The following is a 17,155-nucleotide window of genomic DNA, read 5'->3' as shown; positions in this document are numbered from 1 at the left end:
AATGGTCTATGTGCGCTGACATCTTGCCATGTTGCCATATGCGCGTGTCACACGATGATAATTTTGCCATACGCGCGTATTGCGCGGTATTGATACGCCGTGTCCACAGACGACACAGGGTGGTCGAGCTCAGCGTTCTCCGGGGTTCTATTTCTATGCCCTTTCTATGCCCTATGCCCATCTCATAGAACCATAGGAACCATACTATCCCGTCCACAGTATATTCTGGCCCGATCCAAATTATTACGGATACGGGGATCAAGTGGACAGGAAGCCATACTATATCCCACAATTCCGTTTTCGCACATATATAAGAACGAACATCGCACATGTATATTAAATTATCGCATATGTATATCGTCACAAAACATCGCATACAAATGATCGCATATAATATACTACAAAATTATCAAACATATATTAAAAATTATCGCATATATATTGCAAATTATCGCACATATATTGCAAATTATCGCACATATATTACAATTTATTGCATATATATTACATTTATTGCATACATCAAATGAATATCGCACATATGTGACAATTATCGCATATATATGAGAAACATCGCACATACATTGTACATTATCGAATAATGCAACGTTTGACACGCCATACCGGACCCTAAATTCGACAGAGCCTAGTCGGAGATTTTGGGGTCTCGAAACCAGACTAGGGCCCAGATAACACGGCCTAAGAATAAGGTTTATCGCGAATAGCAAAATATCAAGAGAGGGCGCTGTTGAACCCGTGAGCGAGTCGTCGCAGCGCGCGGATCGTTTTTCGCAAATGCGTATGAATTTTTCAAAATGAAAGTAGGTCGTACACACTAATCGGATGCGTAGTCGAACATTTTGTCGGATGTATAGACACAATTTCAGTGAATAATGGCAAGAACCTGATACGAAAAGATAAAAACTGTGCTTCTTTTTCCAAATCTGTGTAACACAAGCTTGAAAGAATACCGAGATGTAAAAAAGACAGTGACTTCATAGAAGGAAATTTTGAAATTTGCGATAAAGATTTGGATGGATACAGCGGATAAGCTCCTATATTATGAAGATTGTGCACTTTTTGAGAAAAGCATGAAACTTCAGCATAGTTAGGTTGGAGGCCATAAGAAACATTTTTGGATGTGGAGGGAAATCAGATTTGACCTCTGATGACCTTGAGAGGTCAAAATCCAAAATGGCCGCCAATCTGCCTATTTTAATGTAAAACACGCTTAAGTTTTGAACCAAATAGTCTAGAAAAACTCTTAAGGTGTCCTTTCCAACTATATTGGGGGTGCCAATTTATTTGGTAATACTTGCAAGATCACCAAAACTTTAGGTTTTGCAGAAAGGTCAAGGTCAAGGTCAAAATTTACTGTGCAAAAAAAGGCAAATTTCGCATGTTTACAACATGTTTAGCCATTAATTTGTCTTGTGTTCTACCCTATATTCTAAAATGTATATTGGGGTGGTTCCCTTGCATAGTCCCTCATCTTAATATTTCAGTAAGTTCATTCCACTAATTAGCAACAGAGCATTCTTTTTCTTGTAACTGACCATATGCATAGCATGGTCAGTGGGCACTATACGCGCGAAGCATGCACGGAACGTCAAGTTCAGCACATCATAGATGCTGCTGAGAAACTCCACCCCCAATTTATTTATCCCTCAAGGTCCATGCAGCAACCCAAAGTAGAGGGCTGGTTGACACGCCTCAATCTGGGAGTATGTGTCTCCTATATGACAGGCTGTTGCAACACTCATCAGACATTGCAGATGGTGTCTGCCAGCGGTCTTAGGGTAGAAATTGTAGTGTGCCTGCCAAAGTTGCGTTTTGGACTGTTTACAACAGGGGCTGTGGACTACATCGACCACAATCCAAGCTCTGCCTGCAACTGCAAAAGATTCCTTCCACGACATTGGCATCTCACTTATGCAGCATCCATCACACACACAGGGTGGAACTGAACATAGTGTACCGGTGGTTAGTCAGGGTGGCTCTTCCACCAAGTCAGTACCATCTATGCCATCAGCCCATTGTGCCACCAGCTGCCCTCGAGACAAAGTTCTTGAGTGCGCTGTGTGTACAAAGTTCCGTGAGGCCTTCCAACCTCTTGGCAGCTGCATCTGCTACAGAAGATGAGTATGCGTGGCTCAGCAAAGTCAAGACGGGTGTTGAAGAGTCTACCATGGATGGCTGGATATTGTAGTCTGCCTACCATGCTGACACACAGGGCACTGTCATCCCACCGCAATCAAGGCACACTTTGTGGCAATGGAACGGCACTCCATGAACATTGTTAAGTTTTGTTTGACGTTGGTTCAGAACTTGAACCAACGTCAAATTCTGTCCTTGCCGCTGACCAACCCCTGTATGCTCGTGCAAAACAAGTTCAGTGAACCTAGCTGGACAGACACTCACTCAGAGCAGATGATCGTTTCGTAATCATGTTGGGTCGTTTACACAGCGAGATGATCACATTAAAGTTGCTGGGAGACTGATTTGAAGATAGTGGCTCGACAAAAGCCCTGGTATGGCTGACACTGCATGTTCCGGAACAGCCAATTCTTTCATATGTGCCAGCCATGTCACCAAGACCAGCCATGCACATCAGGTAAAAGCTGCAAGCCTTTTTACACTCCTCCAACAAGCTTACAATGGTGATGATGCCATTAAGCCAGACAGTCCGCCTCTTGAGGAGTGGTGCTCACGGCGAGCAAAGGATTGTGTCCACTTTGACTATTGGATCAAGAGCCTGTCATTAGAGCTTCTTCTGCTGCGGTACATCAGGTCTCTTCGTGTAGGTAACTTCAAGATGTACGTAGAATCTCTGACACAGATTATGCCCTAGATGTTTGCCTTAGACCACACACACTACTCCAGATGGCTTTCCGTACACATCCGTGACAAAACGACTCTCGCTGCAAAAACTTCCAGATGTCCAAGCAGAATTCTTGTCTGTGATGCACAAAACCAGCAACAAATTCTGCCATAGCAATAGCAATAGCGACTGCTACAGCAATTGACCAGTGCCATGAGCAGAACAATGCAATGGTGAAAGGTTCTGGCGGGGCTTTTGGACCGACTGGCAATCCAGGAGCACTCCAACGCTGGATGGTAGCAGGGACAGAAATTTGCCAGGATCACTACAGAATTTGAAAAACAGGTCACAAAGCAAAATAATGGTATGGCTGAAACTGAACACCATCACCATGACCAGCAACCTAGAGTGTAAGCAGCAATCCTGAGGGATGTTTTGAAGGCCACTTTGACAGTACTCAAAGAGATTGGCAATCCATTTTTAGAACACAGTCACACAAACACTTCTTCAGAACAAAGTGACACTTTTCAGTAGGCCATCGGACAAGGTTATGTCAAAACAGAAGGCACAGCTCGCAGCACTTAAGAGTGACTGTGATCTCTTTCCGAGGCTGTACATCTCGTGTCAGACACGGGACAGACACGGACAATTTCTTCTCCCATGAAAACCAGGCCGCCCGCCAGCTCTATCAACTTGAGGTAAATGCGGATTGGAGTTTAAGCACATCTACTTCGCTGCCTGAAATCTGATCTGCTTGAAAACAGTTGTTCACCTGTGGGGGCCGAAGCAATAACTCTTGACGGTACAGCTGTGATTTAAATGCTTAATCCTGGAACAAGAGTTTGGAGAAAGAGTGTTCGCCCCACACATCTTTGCTCAACTCGAATACAGCTCCTCATACAGAAGTCTAGAACCCTGGAGAACATTCCCCAACCCATGGGCAGCACTCAAGCAGCACATCAAACAAACTTGTTACCAGGCCAACTGTCGGAACCAGGCACTGGCAACTGATACAGAGATGCCAGAGCCATCTGACTGGGGCTGGACAAACGAAAAAACTTGGTGGTAGCCTATTTGGACCACTGTTTTTGATGAATCAAAATCGTGCCATGAATTGATCCATGGTCGCTGCAAGAAATGATGCACTGGATGTTGCAGCTGATGTGTCAAAGCTGCACTCAAGTTGAAAGTTACCATTAGGATATACATAAGATGGACAGTGCTAATTTGATGTTGATAACTACAGTGGTAGTGAACTTGGTTTTAGGTCGTATTTGAAATAGCCATTCTAGTCTACTGGACCCAATGCCAAAGAGTTGCTTACCGGTAAGCACATCTTTGTGCCATCTGTAGTTGACAAATTTTCTCAAGCATAAGCGTGTACAAAACAAACACCCCTTTTGTTTACCTTGTTTGACCTTGACCTTGACCTAAATGCATATCTTTGAGGTTTGAGATCTCCCATGCATTACCAAATGATTTGGCATCCCTAATTTAGTTGGAAATGACACCTTTAACATGACAAATAAATGGGTATGCCTAAACATGTTGTAAACATTCGAAATTTGCCTTTTTTTGGTAGATTTTGACCTTGACCTTGACCTTTATGCAAAACCTAAAGTTTTGGTGGTCTTGCAAGTATTACCAAATGAATTGGCATCCCCAATATAGTTGTAAATGACACTTTAAGCGTTTTTCTAGACTATTTGGTTCAAAAGTTAAGTGTGTTTTTACATTAGACCATGCGGATTGGCGGCCATTTTGGATTTTGACCTCTCAAGGTCATCAGAGGTCAAATCTGACTTCCCTCCACATCCAAAAATGTTTCTTATGGTCCAACTAACTATGCTAGAAGTTTCATGCTTTTCTCAAAAAGTGCACAATTTTCTTGCTAAGCCGCTGCACTTTATTTTATGAAAAACCTTGCATCGGACGAATGTATGAACACAAATTAATGCGTATTTGTTTTTTATTTTGATGAAGTATGGTCGCATGGTCGGATGGTCGGACGGACGTACGGGACGAACGGGTGATGGTTTGCCTGGCCATGCAAAACGAACGAAATGCAGGGATTTAAATTCTACATCTCCTTTTCCCAGAAAACCAAATAATAATAATAATAACCAAGGCCTTATTGTCGTTATTCTAAAGAAATATAGCTGACTACAGAATGTCTGACAAAATGCTTGCATCTTCGTTTATACGTGTCGTGTTTGTTTCATGGTTTCATACTTCCCCGTCTTAAACCCAGGGGGTGGGGGTGTCTGGCGTGCCCAATGCAGCATATCTTTTGTATGGCGTATGATACTTGTATGAATCGTGTAAATTGGTCATTTCAACTTGGTTTCAGCATGGAATGGTTTCAGGTGGTTCCTCTAATGTTTAACCCGGGGCCGTGAGGGGGACTGGTGTCTGCCGGGCCCAATGCAGCAAAACTTGGGGGAGGGAGGTGTCTGCCGGGCCTCATATAGCAAAACTTTCGTCTGGCAGTTGAAGAATATTGTTATTGGTCATTTCAACTTCAGGTGGTTCCTCTGATGTTTAACCCGGGGGCCGTTAGGGGAGACTGGTGTCTGCCGGGCCAAATGCAGCAAAACTGTGTCTATCTAGCGGCTGAGCAGGTATAAAGAATATTATCTTCAAGTACGCGCTAATCCTCCAATCAGATTCGCTGAATGGAGTGGTGATAAAAACCTATATTGCACGGCTAATATCACTACCATGCGTATTGTGTGTTCTATGTCACGCGCCAAGTTTGCTTGAAGATAAATACGTTATCACACGCGCGCTCGTGGAAATACGACAAAATATAGCGCGTCTGCGTTCCATATCCAACTCGGCCTTCGGCCTCGTTGGATATGGGACGCAGAAGCGCTATATTTTTCCGTATTCCACTCGCGCTTGTGTGATAACTTATAATATTGCACGGCTAATATCACTACCATGCGTCTTGTGTGTTCTATGTCACGCGCCAAGTTTGCTTGAAGATAAATACGTTATCACACGCGCGCTCGTGGAAATACGACAAAATATAGCGCGTCTGCGTTCCATATCCAACTCGGCCTTCGGCCTCGTTGGATATGGGACGCAGAAGCGCTATATTTTTCCGTATTCCACTCGCGCTTGTGTGATAACTTATAATATTGCACGGCTAATATCACTACCATGCGTCTTGTGTGTTCTATGTCACGCGCCAAGTTTGCTTGAAGATAAATACGTTATCACACGCGCGCTCGTGGAAATACGGAAAATATAGCGCGTCTGCGTCCCATATCCAACTCGGCCTTCGGCCTCGTTGGATATTATGGGACGCAGACGCGCTATATTTTTCCGTATTCCACTCGCGCTTGTGTGTGATAACTTATAGTGTATATAGGCCTATTGGTCATTTCAACTTGGTTTTAGGTCGTTCCTACGAAGTTTAACCCCGGGGTTGGGGAGGTGTCTGCCGGGCCCAATGCAGCAACACTTTTGTCTGGCCAAATGCAGCCAATGTATTCCAGGGCCACAACCTTAGTAGCATACAACTTTTTAACCCTACAGCTGGTGTCGTTACTGAAAAGTATAATACCACAACGCGCGGTGTCGGCCGGGGCGGAGCTCCAAAAAGGGGAGGTTTGAGCATGTTTTAAGAGGCTGTATCTCGTAAACGATATGAAGTATGGATTTAATTTTTGGTGTGTGTTCATTTTAGCCATAGTGGAACAGTTAGACAAAGTGTCATGTAAATCTGAGCTAATTTGACAACTGGTTAATTTCGACCCATAGGTTTGTACACTAAATATTTGGGGAGGGGGTGTCTGGCAGGCCTAATGCAGCAGACAATTTGTCTGGCGGTTGATATTTTTTACTCAGTATCATGGTAATGACCATTTCCACTTGGTTTCATGTGGTACCTATGATTCAGCCCACTATTTTGCCTCTTTGTTGGGGGTCCATGCGCCAAATGCAGCGGGGCCCGGCAGACATCCATATCTGACTATGGTTATCCACTAAACTTTCCTGTACTCAAATATTGGTACCTCGTTCCTTTAACCAAAGTGCTCTGGGCTGCCAATAAAATGATGATGATGATGATTGAGGCTTTTATATATACTGCCGTACGGCAGTACGTAAGGCTACAGAAAGCAGAGTGATAATATAAACATACTTATGATATCCGGTTAATATCGGAATGAAAGCCAATGTTGGTTCCGTTTTTGAGGTATCACCTAAAATCCGGAGTGATTATGTCCACACAGGAAGAATAATCCCTATAGAAATACACAGTCTGAGAATTACTAACACGGAAAAAGTGATATCGTTTTTTTTCCCAAAACGCGTTTTGACGGCATTGCTTCAAATTAAAAAGGTTTCTCAAAATGCACTGTCTAAAGCTGCTGCACTCTTTACTACTTATGTTTTTATTGCCATTAAATTTCAGAGTGACTACCAAATGTATACACCCTTCAGTGTTGGAGTAAAAGAAACCAGTTGATATTTATTTTTTCATAATCAAAAAAGATGCAATATTTGTTAATATACCACAATTTATTTTTATATAAAACCGTTTAAAGGAACACGTTGCCTTGGATCGGTCGAGTTGGTCTTTGAAAAGCGTTTGTAACCGTTTTTTATAAAATGCATATGGGTAGAAAGATGTTGTAAAAGTAGAATACAATTATCCACACAAACATGCCTCGAAATTGCGTGGTTTTCCTTTTACCTTGTCGACTAACACGTCGGCCATTTATGCCGACGATGTTAGTTCGCACAGTAGAAGGAAAACCACACAATTTCGAGGCAAACTTGTGTGGATCATTGTATTCTACTTTTAAAACATCTTTCCAACCATATGCATTTTATAAAAAACGGGTACAAACGCTTTTGTTTTGACCAACTCGTCCGATCCAAGGCAACGTGTTCCTTTAATATGATTTTCACTCATTTTTACTTTATGTTACTTTTTGTTACAGGAGGGAGTTATGCACATTCTAATGCAAACTACAACACGCTATTGGAAATGTCTATCTTTGGCAACATGATACATAAAAATGCTCTAATTTCAATTATCTATCTAAATGGATCCTTATCCATTCATATGTATGATACTCTTTCTACCAATTTCAATTCCCCCCAAAAAAATCTTGATTAAAGTAGATTATAAACTAGACATTGAGTGATTAGTATCATCAAATTATGAGCACAAAAAATGGTGTCGTCATTTCACATTATCAGCCCACTGTGTTCAGGGGATTGATTTTTCTAATAAAAATTTAACTTCCTGCTTGAATAGGAAGTTCATGCCAATTGTGGTCAAAATCTGTATATTTTTTCTTAAGTTAGTTCATACATTCTAAACAATATATAGATTTTGTAAATCAAAAAAGTTTTTCAGAAGTTAATAATTTCCAATGTATAAATTAGTTCTTACAGATTGAAACGAAAATCAAGGTCAAACTTTCTGAAGCGTGAGGTGTTTTGTTTATTTTAAAAGAGATTTCACATGATGCATGGATTGTAAATTTCCAATATGTCAAAATAAGTTTTCAAAAACTAATAACTTTTGAACAACACATAAGATTGTTACAATCTAAATATCATTATGGAACATAAATATAACAACTTTTTATTAATGATACACATAATGTTACCATTACTTCCAGTTCAAACAAGAAGATGAAATAAAAATCACACTTTCTGAACAACACATTTGATATTCGTCATTTATGTGTCATCAGAAAGGCTAAACCAAAGGCTAAACAAATTTGAGCAGTGTGACTTCGTTTGAAACTCTTTATTTCAGGTTGAAATGCAATGTTTAAAAAAAATCATAACTTTTAACGCCACACATTGAGTTTTATAATCTTTACATAATAATTTAAACAACTTCCAAAATTATACACAGAATGTGACAATTTTGACCAGGTTATCCATTAAAGTCTGAAGAAATTTAAATATTTGAATAAATCATAACTCCTAAAACCAGACATAAGTCTAAAAATAATACATCATTGTTAGAGCCTTAAAAAGTCAACACTTCACAAAGTAAAGTGTGAACCTTTTTGGCCTTGACTTCCAGTTCAATCCGGAAGTTGAACTTTTATAATGGAAACAATCTTATCAAACTCCTGAACCAGACATTGATGTTGACACCAATACACTTTACAATTATTTTATTGTAAATATTATAGTTTTTTGTATTTATAATGTTTTTAATGTGTCAATGTTTTTACTGTATGCGAGCATTTGAATTACGCTTTTTGGGATCTAATAAAATTACTGTGTTTTATTGTATTGTATTTGCCATAACAGAACAAAACAACAAACAGGACAATAAACCCTGAGATGGGCAAGGGTTAGGGTAAATAAAAACTAACAAAAAAGGCAAATAAAAACTATGATCTGTAGATCTGATGACATCACTCATGAATACCCTGTTTTTGTTGTTGACAAATAAATGAATTTTTATTTTTTTCATTGTTGCATTTGAGCTTTGACCCTTTTAAATTTTTCTTGATAAAACTACACAAAAAGGCACGATTAGGTTTTCATACCATGATATTTGAAAAGTGGATGTACACCCCAATCTCCAACAAGCCATTGATAAGTTTTGTAAAGTTTCTGCCAAGATGAACCACCACGCCAATTGTTACCTGTAATAGTACTGCCACAAGGTGCTTATCTTTTATCTGTCTATATTTGCTTGTTCTTTACCTAGGATTTCTTTCAAGCTTTAAGTTCACAACTTCTTCTGATTCTTGATAACAATCAATGTTTCTTGACTATAAAACTTTGAATAACTGATACAGACGATATCTTTTTACCAAGATTTATGTATGAAACCACATAAACATTTTTAAGGAAAAAAAAACATGCCAAGATGCCCCTTTCATGAAAAGTGGCTCCATATCTAATCATGAATTACCCCAATTTCCGGAAACTTTCATTAGCTGACAACATGTCAGAAAGTGTGCAAAGCTTAGGAATTAGAAAATTCAGAAGTTGCAATCCATATATGTTAACACCTAGTTTGCAATGTATCTCATAAACATGCTTACATAATTTAGAGGCCAAATCAAGATTGTTTCACGCCTGTTGTTCGTTTGTCAAATGTTGTCAACAATGAAAGGTCATATAAATACATGAACACATTGTAGAGATATATATTGGGTTTCGTCAAAAGCATGTCTCATGCATATTCATTCCCAATGAGTTTTATGTCGCATGTTTTATTATTATTTTACGATTACCCAAGAGAAGGCAGTTTTAATAACAATAATATATCAAAGTCTTATATAGCGCACATATCTACCAACAAGTTACTGACGCTAACTTCGTACATTTATACAGAAAAAGAAGTTATTCAAAGTTATGAATTCTGAGACCATATTTTGTAGCACATTATAAGGGTTAACAAGGTGCTACGGCGCATTTAGCAGCTGTCTTTTTTATCAAAGGCTAAATTACAGTGAAACAGAAGCAGTGAAGTAAAAAGAAGTAGAACGTATTCAGAAACAGTAAGGGATGAATACCAAGGGTCGAAAGAAGGACCTAGTTTGGGGAGTTAAAAACAAACAATAAGGAAATGAATTAAACTGTAGGTCAGTTATCTAAATACCAGGCTACATTTTTGGTGAAAACAATTCTTTTAATGACATCTTTCTGTCAAACTCCTAAGGGGCCATTCAAAATTTTCAATGTTTGAAAATTTCGCTTTCTTTTCGAATTAGTGGGTGGGTGGGTCAAAAGCCTCTTTTTCAAATATTTATCAATCGAAATTCACTTTTCATTAAAAAAACCCCCAAAAAACCAGAAAAAAGCTAGATCGTTTGACTTGCCTTCCATGGAGGTAGCAACTGCACACCAAGCAAGTCTCACGCTTTCACGCAACGCAACCATTTTCTCACGCTTAGGGCCAGCCAGGGAAAACAAAATAATATATAATAATGCACAACTTCAGATTGCGCTTAGTTTTTCAGAATTATCAATTCGAAATTCGGCAGAGCACAAAATGCGAATTGCGCACAAGTTTGTCCCAATCCGTTTAGTAAATTTGTCGAATGCGCCCCACGTGCATAGACTCAACACATCAGGTAGAAGTCATGAGCGGGAGGATTTTGCACATCATTTTAGCAGGAAATTAATTTTCTTGGGGGAAATATTTTGACACAATCATACCTCCACATTAACCAGCAACATCTCCTGTGTACCTCATGTGAATGTGAAGTAAACTGGAAAGTTTTTTCATGCATCTTGAAGAAAAGAAATCCTCCACACAAAAAAGTTCTGCACAATTTTTGTATTTTTTTTTCGGGCGGCGATACCGTTAAATTTGGGTTAACAATTTTTTTTTAGGGGGGTTGTAAAAATCCAAGGGATAGCTGGCCTCTGTTGAACTTGGCACCGATCTTCACGGGTTTCGGTCACAATAAAAGTTGATAAAAGTTTTAGCCCAGGGCTAAAATAGCTGGGCCTGCGGTCCGGTGCTAGGCCTGAATGTGCATAAATAACATCCATGATGCAGCGCATACAAGCAAGTATGCATAATGCAAACCACATGTAGTTTTATTTTTAATACTGCACATAACAAATCAATGTTTTTATAATCGAAATTAGGGGTGGGTCAAAAATCTTTGGAAAAGAAATCGAAATTTTTAAACATTGAAAATTATGAATGGCCCCTAAGAGACTATTACTGATGATATGAAGACCATATGTAAAAGGTACAGTCAATTTTTCATTAGTGAAGTATTAAAGCCTACATGACATCCAAGTCAAAACATTGTTTTGTTCACATTGTTCACTTGCGAACGTGTTGAATTACTTAAAAAACATACAATATTTAGTACGTCACAAAAAAGCTCATTAACTGAAATACAGATACAATGATGGTTTCAGTAATTAACTTAAGGTATTGAGAAATGAGGCCATATTTTCCAATTCATTTGGACCAGCAACCGAAAAGTGCTTATTAATAACATGGACATCAACAGCTCCGGAATCGTCTGTTATTACCTGTAGAAAGCAAACCAAAAAAAGAGCACGGTAAACAAAGGAAAAAACACATAACTGTTTACAAAGTAAAGTCGAGCTCTGATTCCAAGTACCTTAAAGGAACACGTTGCCTTGGATCGGTCGAGTTGGTCTTTGAAAAACGTTTGTAACCGTTTTTTATAAAATGCATATGGGTAGAAAGATGTTGTAAAAGTAGAATACATTGATCCACACAAACATGCCTCGAACTTGCGTGGTTTTCCTTTTACCTCGTCGACTAACACGTCGGCCATTTATGGGGGTCAAAATTTTGACTCCCATAAATGGCCGACGGTGTTAGTTCGCACAATAGAAGGAAAACCACGCAATTTCGAGGCAAACTTGTGTGGATCATTGTATTCTACTTTTAAAACATCTTTCCAACCATATGCATTATATAAAAAACTGTTACGAACGCTTTTGTTTTGACCCGTCCGATCCAAGGCATTGTGTTCCTTTAAAGGGTCAGTCTGATTCACTGTAGATACAGTACGATCAAGCTCTGATTCCAAGTACCTTAAAGGGTCAGTCTGATGCACTGTAGATACAATGTACAGTACAATCAAGCTCTGATTCCAAGTACCTTAAAGGGTCAGTCTGATTCACTGTAGATACAATGTACAGTACGATCAAGCTCTGATTCCAAGTACCTTAAAGGGTCAGTCTGATTCACTGTAGATACAGTACAATCAAGCTCTGATTCCAAGTACCTTAAAGGGTCAGTCTGATTCACTGTAGATACAGTACAATCAAGCTCCGATTCCAAGTACCTTAAAGGGTCAGTCTGATTCACTGTAGATACAATGTACAGTACGATCAAGCTCCGATTCCAAGTACCTTAAAGGGTCAGTCTGATGCACTGTAGGTACAGTACAATCAAGCTCTGATTCCAAGTACCTTAAAGGGTCAGTCTGATTCACTGTAGATACAGTACAATCAAGCTCTGATTCCAAGTACCTTAAAGGGTCAGTCTGATTCACTGTAGATACAATGTACAGTACAATCAAGCTCTGATTCCAATTACTTTAAAGGGTCAGTCTGATGCACTGTAGATACAATGTACAGTACAATCAAGCTCTGATTCCAAGTACCTTAAAGGGTCAGTCTGATTCACTGTAGGTACAGTACAATCAAGCTCTGATTCCAAGTACCTTAAAGGGTCAGTCTGATGCACTGTAGATACAATGTACAGTACAATCAAGCTCTGATTCCAAGTACCTTAAAGGGTCAGTCTGATGCACAATGTACAGTACAATCAAGCTCTGATTCCAAGTACCTTAAAGGGTCAGTCTGATTCACTGTAGGTACAGTACAATCAAGTCCGATTCCAAGTACCTTAAAGGGTCAGTCTGATTCACTGTAGATACAATGTACAGTACAATCAAGTCCGATTCCAAGTACCTTAAAGGGTCAGTCTGATTCACTGTAGGTACAGTACAATCAAGCTCTGATTCCAAGTACCTTAAAGGGTCAGTCTGATGCACAATGTACAGTACAATCAAGCTCTGATTCCAAGTACCTTAAAGGGTCAGTCTGATTCACTGTAGGTACAGTACAATCAAGTCCGATTCCAAGTACCTTAAAGGGTCAGTCTGATTCACTGTAGATACAATGTACAGTACAATCAAGTCCGATTCCAAGTACCTTAAAGGGTCAGTCTGATTCACTGTAGGTACAGTACAATCAAGCTCTGATTCCAAGTACCTTAAAGGGTCAGTCTGATGCACTGTAGATACAATGTACAGTACAATCAAGCTCTGATTCCAAGTACCTTAAAGGGTCAGTCTGATGCACAATGTACAGTACAATCAAGCTCTGATTCCAAGTACCTTAAAGGGTCAGTCTGATTCACTGTAGGTACAGTACAATCAAGCTCTGATTCCAAGTACCTTAAAGGGTCAGTCTGATGCACTGTAGATACAATGTACAGTACAATCAAGCTCTGATTCCAAGTACCTGAAAGGGTCAGTCTGATTCACTGTAGGTACAGTACAATCAAGTCCGATTCCAAGTACCTTAAAGGGTCAGTCTGATTCACTGTAGATACATGACAATCAAGCTCTGATTCCAAGTACCTTAAAGGGTCAGTCTGATTCACTGTAGGTACAGTACAATTAAGCTCTGATTCCAAGTACCTTAAAGGGTCAGTCTGATTCACTGTATATACAATGTACAGTACAATCAAGCTCTGATTCCAATTACCTTAAAGGGTCAGTCTGATTCACTGTAGATACAGTACAATCAAGCTCTGATTCCAAGTACCTTAAAGGGTCAGTCTGATTCACTGTAGATACAATGTACAGTACAATCAAGCTCCATTTTATTTCTTAAAAGAAATAATCCCTTCCCTGGAAACTGCTAATTACATTCATGCATGCGTACATACCATACTGGTTGGAAACACCATAGTGATGTGTACATAGAGATGACGCCGCGTCTGCACCACGCAGCCATTAGCCTCATGCAAAACAGAGTAATGTTCCCTCATTTTGCCAAACAAAATGTTAGTGCGCATGTGAGAAGGGTTTGTTTTGAGTAGACTTACCATTGCAGGTTTTGAGCCTTGCATACCTCTTCCAGTAGCTGCGTGGTCATTGGATAGCTCAATCAAAGTCAACCTTTAGTTAGTATGGAATAAAAAACAAGCATTATTGAAAGCAGGTTGTGAAATGACATCATCGAGGACTCTGAAAGATATGGTACTGCATGCCAGGTTTTTAGTGAAAATAAAAATATAACCTAATATTTTGTTATAGGAACAAAAGTTTCATGCAGCTGAATATGTTGTACTGGATTTGAATATGTTGGCTTTTTCACAGTTTTGTACATTATTGGTACATCAGACGATAACCCTCTTTAAGAATGTAAAAATCCGGTCCGCAAGGGTCAACTTGCCCAATAGAACTGGGCTAAATTAAATCTCAACAAGTGTTGATTGAGCGTTTTACAACCAACCCCCGCTGCGAGGCCCAACTGACATTCAACTTCCAGTAAATTTTACTCCAAATGACCGCAGCATCGAGTGTAGCGTGTTGCATGCATGGAAAATTGTCAATTAACTTGCATCTTGCGTCTTTCCACTGCCTTCCCTTTATGTCCCCCGTACTCACCTCGTCAAAAAAGTTCCAAACAGACATCTGGTTATCTTTACCAGAGTAAATTGCAAGTACATGTAGGTTTAAAACCTTAACTTCTTAAAACATTTATTTACCTGCCATGTGAGAACTGCTCTGTCTTGACTGGTCCTCCCTGACAAACCAATAACTCCCACACATAGACCTTTGATGTGACATCAACAACATAAAAAACTGAAGGGCGACTACGTGACCATGAAATGGAAACAACCGGCAAATCACCTGTAGAGCTACTCCAAGTCAGTAATGGTAACTCTGAAAATTAACAACATTCATGTCAATATTTATTAAGAACAACAGGGCAAAAATAAAGAGTTTCAGAGAAAACATTTTTTTACTTTCCAACAAATTAATAACAATAACAAAAAATTGGAAATGGAGGCGTAACCAAAAAAGCCTCAGCTTGAGGTAGGCTTGCCCAGACAAACAAAAACACAACTGACTAACATGAACGTTAACATAATTTATATAACACCCAAGTAGATCCTTGCCATTTGATTGGAGGATTGTCCGTCACGTGATAGCAAATAAAAGTACCATTGCACGCTGAGTCACACACCGTGCTTTTTCGTTCCATCCGAAAAGTACCATTGCACGCTGCCAGCATGCAATGGTACTTTTCGGATGGAACGAAAAAGCTGAGTAAAAACATCACTGCGTGCGCGTGTCTTCGGTAACGCAGCAAGGCATATTAGTAAAATTACTAGCATTCGTCTTCTACAATTAAAAATTGCTGTCCTACGCTTTGTTTGTTTTGAAAGTTGTATCTTTCAATCAAAATGACAAAGATCTACTTGGATGTTATATAAAACAAATAATGAATGTTTTTCATTCGTGCAATGGTGCGAGTATGTTCATTCGTTGAAAGCTGGAATGTTCTATTCAACTCGGCTCCGCCTCGTTGAATAGAACATTCCATCTTTCAACTCATGAACATATTCGCACCATTGCACTCATAAACATTCATTATGTGTATAATAGTGATATGTACTAAATTTAACTAGTACAAAACAGACTCCAAATATCAATGAAAATTACTATTAATCAGAAATGTGCTAACTAGGTGATTAAAGAAATTTTACCCAAGGAATTTAGCCACTTGATTTAATGATCTTTTTACAGATTTTGGTTATGTGACTTTCCAAGCGTAACGCCTGTCAATATAAACACAAAGAAACTTTGTGAAATCACCTTTTAGAATTTCATAATCTGAGATAATTTCAATCAAATTTTGTTTTTTTAATGCAAAATATCATGTAGTTGCATTTCCGAAGGTTAAGTGACACGAGAAAAGTGGTTATAAGCGTTTGGTCTTTGTTACTGCATAAAGCGTTATGTCATCGTCATACAGAACAAAAGAAAATTCTTGAAAGAGCATATAAATGTTTTGGCAGGTAAAGTTTCTAAAAACATTGATGTTATGAATAAATTGAAGTTTGTTCTTTTAACAATATATAATTCTCTCATCTTATCGTATTTAAACTATGCAATAATTAACTGGGGAAGCTTAACCATCACACAAAGTAAAATTCTCACTCTCCTTCAAAAGAAAGTTGTTTGAATTATTAGTAAAACTGGATACTTGGATCACACTACGCCACTGTTTCTAGCCTTAAAGGTCCTTAAATTTGACGATTTGTACAATTTTAGTTTAGGTAAATTCATGTATAAACACAAAAGTGGCTCTTTGCTTAACGAATTTAATGATCATTTTACACCCTGTTCATCAATCCATACTTATTCAACTCGTGCAGTTTCAAAAGGTGATTTGTATACAAAATTCAACCGGACAGCGTTTTCCAAAAACAACATTGTATCTCGTGGCACCCTATTCTGGAACAACCTTAACCCTCAATCATAACATTTTTAGATTCCATTCCCCTCAATTAATTGCACTTACAAAATTCTCAAAATCTTCCCCAAAAACGTATTTTATGGCAAACTAAAATTCGCACATCGTTCAGCAGCAATCATGTTTACACAAATTAAAAGACGAACGTAAATATCACAAGCCCTACACACCAACTAACATACGAGGAAGCCTGGCTGTTTCTGGTTGCGTTGCACCTAAGACGTACAGATACCAGACTGTGGGAAATTATGCTGATACTGCTACGTCAAAGTTATGCAGGCCTAGCGCAGCACGGCATGATTGGAATGTGCTCGGAACTTCCCGAGCAATCAG

General features: G+C 39.1%; 1 protein-coding gene across 4 annotated transcripts in view; it reads right to left on the bottom strand.

Annotated features, from left to right (window-relative positions):
• Window positions 1-8,403: 8,403 nt before the first annotated feature.
• Window positions 8,404-17,155, bottom strand: part of LOC139936944 (cytoplasmic dynein 2 intermediate chain 1-like) — a 70,680-nt gene continuing 61,928 nt past the window's right edge. For all 4 annotated transcript variants that reach the window (XM_071931796.1, XM_071931793.1, XM_071931798.1 and 1 more), the window contains exons 25-27: window positions 15,048-15,225; window positions 14,382-14,454; window positions 8,404-11,818 (exon numbers count right to left, since the gene is read on the bottom strand). In XM_071931796.1, the coding sequence (XP_071787897.1) occupies window positions 11,705-11,818; window positions 14,382-14,454; window positions 15,048-15,225 (365 nt within the window). In that variant the 3' untranslated portion in view covers window positions 8,404-11,704. The remainder of the gene's footprint in view (window positions 11,819-14,381; window positions 14,455-15,047; window positions 15,226-17,155) is intronic.

This window comes from Asterias amurensis, chromosome 5 (assembly GCF_032118995.1).
Source record: "Asterias amurensis chromosome 5, ASM3211899v1".
NCBI classification, from domain to species: domain Eukaryota; kingdom Metazoa; phylum Echinodermata; class Asteroidea; order Forcipulatida; family Asteriidae; genus Asterias; species Asterias amurensis.
The sequence above is the reverse complement of the archived record's forward strand: the minus strand, read 5'-3'. Positions and strand labels throughout refer to the sequence as shown.